At 39.4% G+C, this 7,760-nt stretch overlaps 1 protein-coding gene and 1 long non-coding RNA gene across 2 annotated transcripts; one reads left to right on the top strand and one right to left on the bottom strand.

Annotated features, from left to right (window-relative positions):
• Positions 1-1,103: 1,103 nt before the first annotated feature.
• LOC140791934 (uncharacterized) lies at positions 1,104-1,752 on the bottom strand. The gene is made up of 3 exons (XR_012109657.1): positions 1,592-1,752; positions 1,465-1,515; positions 1,104-1,213 (listed from the first exon to the last, which is right to left on the bottom strand). It is a non-coding gene; the product is annotated as an uncharacterized lncRNA (long non-coding RNA).
• A 4,206-nt stretch (positions 1,753-5,958) lies between these two features.
• On the top strand, positions 5,959-7,109 carry LOC140792540 (ethylene-responsive transcription factor TINY-like). The gene is made up of 2 exons (XM_073143609.1): positions 5,959-6,090; positions 6,211-7,109. The coding sequence occupies exon 2, from the start codon at positions 6,263-6,265 to the stop codon at positions 6,902-6,904; it is 642 nt and encodes a 213-aa protein (XP_072999710.1). The 5' UTR covers positions 5,959-6,090; positions 6,211-6,262; the 3' UTR covers positions 6,905-7,109.
• Positions 7,110-7,760: the final 651 nt, after the last annotated feature.

Raw genomic sequence — 7,760 nt, 5'->3', positions numbered from 1 at the left:
GTTCTGCGTCTTTTTCTTTCGACAGGACTGTTTCTGCAAAAACTGCTCACTTGACAGTTAATTATCTTTTTTTAGCAGGCGGCTTTGGGTCAACATTTTCAGAAACTCCAAACTATAAATACATAAAAATAAATTTAGCAATTTGGGCTTTTATCAAATATATATATATATATATATATATACATGATTAAATTGATACAATAATAGGTAGAAATATAGCAAAAGTTGATAGAAGCCAACAACTGCTGCCTGCTGGGAAATCTATCTCAACTCCTTCCCAAAATACCAACTCGAAGAACTTCAAAGAGAAAAGGAGATTGGCATGAGTCGGAAGAGTAGATACACGTTCCTTTGTCTTTGCCAGCCAGAGATACAGTGTCATAAAAGATCCACCCATGGGAAGCAATAGATTTGCCTGCAGACGTCCTATCTTTGTCTTTTGTTTCAAGTTCACATGTTGTGGAACACCCTCCCCAGTTTTATTAGGCCATTAAAGCAAAGCATGTATCCAAAAAATTGTTTTTGTTTTTGACTTGTTGTTTATTAATTAACCTTGGAAGAGAAAAAGGCCATGAGAAGACCTATCGATCGACTTTGGCATTTCTTGCTTCTTGGACACAAACGCAGGGTGCGGTCTACATCATCACATCTCTTTTCCTCTTCCGTAACATTTAGAATTGATCGAGAAGAAAGGAGCACCATATGTTCGAATACCATTTTTCTTTTAAGTGTTCCATCTTTTGCATTGTGGTCTCTAATGATGAGAGGCTTGTGATTGGTAGAATGTATTAAATTAGGAAGTAAGTTTGTGGTATTTTACTTTATCCAAGTATCACCACAGACGATTATTCAAACAGAAAGCATATTATAATACTATAACAGGGTTCACTTAATTAACTGGATAAGTAGGTAACAGACATTACCATCATCAACATAGAAGAGGAGAAGCCAAACAGTGGCAACCCCAAGACCCACAAACATAAAAACACACTACCACGAGACAATTATTTTTGGCATACACAACCAGGATCCGTATAACACCATATATGCATGCATCGCCATCTTCTAGCACCCAGTTACTAGGTAGCAAATTAAGCTTGCTACCACTGGGATGGGTTCTCATTTGCCACAGCCACAGTCAGTGCAGGTGCAGCTAGGGCCACACTTGCACTTGCCGTCGTGCTCGCCGGCCTCCACGACCTCCTCGAAGTAGCTGCAATGAATCCAGCCATCACACAACATTAATTTGGATCAAATCTAAATCCATTAATTAATTTGGAGAGAGTTTATACTACTCTACATCTGATCGTTCTCACGGGCCGCTGAATGGCTCAATAGGCCTTAAAATAATATGTTGGGCTCCTCTTTGTCGAAGGCCCATATGAATTGGGTCCAATTAATGTAATTTTTCCAAGCAGAAGTGCAACAAACTGGTTATAAACTTATAACTTTTTGAAGCTGTACCTCTTCTCTGTCTCGTCGACGATCACAACGCCATAGCTGTTTCCCTTCTTCCTGCGATCACCCAGAAGATACTTTAGCTTAGCATCAAGATGCAAATCTTAGATATTAGAGAGGGAGAGAGACTTACGTGCACTGGCTCTTGTCAGCGCAGTCACAGTTGCCACAGGTGCTCGACATGGTGACTGAGATGAGCTTAAAGGAGAGAGGAAGATTGGCAAATGGAAACTCTGGTGTGTAGTTGCTGATTGCTGTGAGAAGAGGAGGCTGGCATTGGGGGATATTTATAGGGGTTTCATGGGGGTGGGGGGGGAGGGATAGAATGGTTTTTCTTTTAGCTGTACGAATCACACACGCTTTCAAAGATAGGCACACGCTGCGAGAAGCCATCCAAAGGGAATCTCAATAATGGTAGCGGTGGTGGGCTTTTTCTCACCTCTCGCGTCAATTCCTTCTCCTTTTTCCCTGATCACTTGACGCTATCTTGGCACAACTCGCACACATGAGAACGACGCACACGCAATGCCATGCATTGCATGGCCAATCTCAAGTTCTTGTGTACAATCGCTCGCTTGTCCATTAGAAAGATGAGATGAATTTATTTTTTTATACTTTTTCTCTTTTTTTGCCTCAATGATTGATAAAGTATAGAGAAAACTAAAGATGAGATGAATTTTTTATACCTTTTCTCTCTTCTTTTTTTGCGTCATTGGTTGATAAGATATAGAGAAAACTAGGCCATGCATGCTCCTATTTTTTTAATATTTTGCATCTTAGTTTACCGAAGCTGTTGACGGAAATGCCCTCTTTCTTAATTAAAAATGAGTGAGTTCCTTTTAGAGGGATAATGGAGGGTAACAATCTTATTGATTTCCTTTTCTTTTTCTTTTTCTTTTTTTTCTTTTAAATAAATCAAGTTTATAAAACTAGGACATGAAATATAGATATGGAAAAGTTAATTCAAGTAAAACAGCAGAAGATAGCATCTGTGAGAAAGCTGTAAAATTAAATATAGGAAGCGATTGATAGCACGTCCAAGAATCTCACAATAGCTTTATTTCATCTTAAATAAAGAGCATATATACTAAAAAGCAAAATTGCATCAAGTCCTAATTGTTTTCTTTTACCATCTATTCTGGTGTAATATGAATGGACCACACTTCTCTTACTCAGATGTAGTTCGTTGTCTCATAGCCTAAATAAATCCTTAGATGAATTAGTTATTTGTCAAAAAGATCTCAATCGAATACTTAAAAATACCCTGCTTTTAAGTTGAAAACCTATAAAGATAGTAAAGAGTTCATGCATGAGACTGCATTCTTAGTCTGTCTCTTTATCCAAAATTTCTTCCCAGTGGACCTCACCACATTTGGTTGTTCCTGAAGACTTTATCATGTCTATATCAACACTTGGCTCCAGTGAGACGGCAAAGCGATATGCACCGAAGAACCAATCACATAAGACATTGGGCACCACCCCAATATCTTCTCCCCCAATCCTTCTACTACACGCCTTTGAGGAGTGACTCCTATACTCGCCTTTCTATCTCAATCCGGAATCCTAGAGCAGTGCATTTATTAGGGAAAAATAATTACTTAAACATGGAATAATGTCTAATTAAAGATATCAAGCATCTTTCTGTTCCCCACCATCCAAAAATTCTTATCTTTTTGTTCGTAAAAATAGTTAGTGTTTACTCATCACTAAAAAGGAACTCGCACTAAATTGGAGTCAATTGTGAAGATATTATTACCGATAGGGAACATCTCTGACTACACGGATAAGTACATCTTATCCTGCATTGGTTCTTGTCCATTAGGATGTTTAATTTCTTCCACATTGTCGACTTCTAGATCATTCATGGCCTGGTTAAGTTGGGCCTAGGCCGAAGATTTCGAGACTGGCTCAAAGGTTCTCCCTTTGGGTCCTTTATAACATTCGTCGAAAGTTAACGATGTCCGTGCCTTTTATTTTGTGCTACAAAAAATTATTCAAACCTCTGAACTTTTATTTTGTGCTACTAAGTCACTAGGAATTTTATCTTTCAATGCATATATATTTGTTTTACAAATGTAGGGTCATTTTGTCATCTCTCAAAAATGTAAAAATGTACAGTGATACAACATTAATTATACGGTGGTTCAATCATTTTGGTTTAAAATATAGAGAGTTGTAATCTTGTATTAATGTAATGACCTAGTGGCAAAGTTAGAACGGCATAAAGAACTTGACCAACCACAACTATATTTTGATGTATTATATTTTTACCATACCAGTATAAAAGATGAATAACAATGTAAATATTAGATGTCAACACTTGGTCCACCGGATTTAATAAGTACCCTATCAAATTAGTAGGACTTTAGTCTAATCTGCATGGGAATCAAGCAGTCGGTCTTAATTTTTGCCAACTCTAAGCCGTAGGGCTTGCTAGATTTAATGAGACTAGACGAAGTATGGATAGTTTATCGTATTAATTAATAAGACTTGCAAAGCTCTACCTTATTAGCAATAAGGTCGAAAGATAAACTATGACTATAAGCCCAATTAGTACTCTTATTTTCCTAGCTAGTCCACCGAAATATAAATTTATTTTTTAATAAATATGTTTTTAAAATGTATAAAAATAATAGTATATGTGAAATAAACTATTTAAACCTATAACACTAAGAAACTAGCTCGAATAATATTAGATTATATATATATATATATAATGTTATTTATAACCTCTCTCTACATGTCAGGCACCAAGCACACTGACATTTTTCTTTTTTAAAAGTCTACATTATTAATATGGCCCAGAAAAATGTCAACGATTATAAATTTTTTGACCCAGATTTGTACAGGTAGAAATGAAAATTATAGAACTAGTTGGTAAAAATCTATGAACATAAAATATAGTCTAGTCTTTTGACGTCCAAAATAATGCAAGATAAATATAAAAGGGCAAAGAGAGGATGAAGAAGAAGACATGATCAATATATGGCAGCAACTATTCATGACATAATCTAACCTTCTGCATTTATAAAACTCTACAGTATCGTGCTGCTTGCCTTGCATATTATTTAATTTATTAGTAGACGGACTACAACTGCAACAAAAGTAAATTGGATTTTTGCAGCAGGCCCACACTGTGCAGTACTCCATGTGGCTCCAATATGGGAGAAATTGATAACCTAAAAGAGAGTATAATTTTTGTTTCTATAGTAAAATTTCCTCAGTTTTGGCAGTCCAAATATTTAAAAAATCTGAGATAGATATTTAACCGGATCGATTGGGCTCGTGTAGCCCATCACCAAGTGTTTCTCTTGTGTTTAATTGAACACCAGCCATGGTCCTTCCCCCACCTCTTCGCCAACCTTCTTAGTCGGACTTAAAAGTAGCTGTGAAAATATATTATCTGAGCTTTTTAGATTTACGAGAAGATCGATAGAATATACGTGAAATATATATATATATATATATACATGAAGAAGATATATACGGCATCCACAGACTCCACAGTAGTTAAACAAATAAACCACTTGGTTGCAGAAGAGGCTACGCTTTGATTGACCACGTGCCTTAAAACGTCTCATGGGCTTCCTGTGAACACAGTGATGAACCGATTTGGACACACAGTGACCACCTATTACTTATTTAATTATTGCGTGTGGTTAGATGGATGGATGGATGGATGGATGGATGGATGGATCACGGAAAAGGATCTAAAAAGAGTCTTTCTCAAATTAAGTACTCCATGGTATTCATACGTACTGAGATCCGAACGAGTAGAAGTTCGTACGTACAAGTGGAGTTGCTGGTTTAGATGAGAAGACAATGTGGAGGATGGTGATGTCGAGGATGATGACAAGCCTACTAGCGTCCCCTCCACCAAGACAAAGTTGGATCCAGCAGTCTCGTTGCACTAATCCGAGACAAAAATATTGCAAGCATTAAAAGCCGTGGAGCCCTCGTAGTCGTAGCGAAAGGAACCCCATCGATCGAACGACGACCGAGAGCTAGCTAATTAATTTAGGTTACTAATGAATCCTCCAACCGCGAAGTTAAGAAAATATATATATATATATATATATATATATATATATTTTTTTTAAAAGGGGGTTTAATTTGGAGCATGAAAAGTACAGTGAGTCAGATGAATGCCCGATTAGCTATTGTCTTGTAATGACCAGGTGCTCCCTCTCTACCGTCTTTATAAAAAGGTTGGGGAAATCTAGCTTCCCCTCCTCCCTGGCCTACCTATACTGTGATGTCAAAGACCTAGATCGATAGACAATGGCAAGCTAAAGGAGCCGTGGCCGGGGTCAGTGAAGTGAAAAGATGACTAAAAATGGCATGGGTAATTTTTGTGTGGGGCCCGGTTCTTGGGAGGTGTCATTGGCCCATTGGGAAATGATGAGAGGACAGGTGGGTTGAGGGTCGCTTTGATGGTGCATGCTTCCCATCCGGTATATCCCACCCTTCTACTAAAACCCCATCGCCTCCTCTACCTTCCTCATGTTTGTTCGCCTCTCCTCTCCTCTCCTCTCCTCTCCTCTCCTCTGAGTGATTCTTTTTTTCCGGAATCAATTTGGCTCCTCCTCTCTGTTTCTTGTCTTCCCCTCCTCGCTCCACTCGACCAATTTGGTATCTTTTTATAAAGCATCCACTGTCTTCTTTGTTTCCTTCTTTTAAGCAAGTACCCACATTAAAAGTTTGCATTTTGATGCCAATGAGTGACCCAAATTTGATTGCTTTCTCCTATAGCCCAATCCTGTGAAGACGTACCCACATAGAGAAAGTTGACATTTTGACAGCAATGGGAGACGCAGCGAACTCGTCCGACCTCGAAACCAGTGAGAATTCGACGTCGTCGCTTTCCTCTCCGTCGTCCCCTCAAACGCCGACCAAAAGCTCCAAAAAGGACGGCACGAAACGCATGCGGGATTGCAGCAAGCACCCGGTGTACCGGGGCGTCCGCATGAGGAACTGGGGCAAGTGGGTCTCCGAGATCCGGGAGCCCAGGAAGAAGTCGCGCATATGGCTCGGTACTTTCCCTACCCCGGAAATGGCGGCGCGGGCGCATGACGTAGCGGCGATGAGCATCAAGGGCGCCGCCGCCGTCCTCAACTTCCCCGAGCTCGCCGCCGAGTTGCCGCGCCCCGCCACGCTCTCCCCTCGTGATGTCCAGGCCGCAGCGGCCAAAGCCGCCGCCATGCAGCTGCCGAACCAGCCGTCCTCCACGTCCGCGGCGGCGGCGGGGGCTCTGGACGAGCTTGCGGAGATCATCGAGCTGCCGCGGCTCGAGGACTCGGCCGAGTCGAGGGCCGAGTTCGTCTTCCACGACTCGGTGAATTTGTGGGATTTCGAACCCTCCGATCTGATGTGGGCCCTGTCGGACGGATGCGCTCCGACCTGCTTCGAAGGTCTATCCAATGGCTGTAATTCTTATTTTCCATAGGGGCCGAGGAGTTTCTTCTTCCTCTTTCTTTCTTTGTTTCTTTCTTTCTTTTATTTCCCACCCTTTACTTGTTTTATTTAATTTTTTTTCTCCCATTTCCATTTCATAACTTGGTCTTATCTGGGTTTCTAGTATCTTTAAATTCCCTGATCAACTGTACAGTGTTTTTGGAAAAGGAATGGAAGGAAAGGAGAAATGTGATTCATGGTTTGGTGTAAAATGTCAATACCTTTCTAGCTTCTAAGGTTCCCCCCCCCTAAAAAAAGTGAATTCCAGTCTGCAGCAAATCTGTACCTTTTTTAATAATTTCTCGCAAAAGGTCATTTCAACTTAGCAAATTGCAGACAAAACCAAACTTATTTTAACGACTCTATAGTCCATGCCAATATATCTGTGGGCAAGTTGAAGTTGCTGCTAACCACGTAAAGAGGGCAATATATATGATGTGATTAAAATTCCACACGTGACAAGATAAATAATTCATACGTGTCTCTAACCGTAACATGGTATCAATTCTTCAAGGAGGTCACCTCCGTATTCTCTTGTTCTCTTTTTGGTTGCCGGTTTAAGTGAAATCTACTTTACTTTTTTTTTTTTAATTATACTTTTAACTCGAATTAAAACTTATTATATTTAATTATAATTTAAAAATAATAGTGAAATTCATGACATGAAATTGAACTAAAAGTATAAATACAAACAGGGAATTATTTTTGTCTTTTGTGAATTTACTTAAATATCTTTAGGAAAGATTGACCTGTGAGACTTGTAGGCATATAATGCATACTTGACATGTACATTTCTTTTTCACTTGTCCTTGACTTTGGAAGGAGATAGGTGGATGGTAGAGAAAATG

The sequence above is a fragment of the Typha latifolia genome, chromosome 7 (genome assembly GCF_019914945.1).
Source record: "Typha latifolia isolate L0001 chromosome 7, TyphaL0001v2, whole genome shotgun sequence".
Classification (NCBI taxonomy): domain Eukaryota; kingdom Viridiplantae; phylum Streptophyta; class Magnoliopsida; order Poales; family Typhaceae; genus Typha; species Typha latifolia.
Note: the sequence above shows the minus strand (reverse complement) of the source record. Positions and strands in the feature narration are given on the sequence as shown.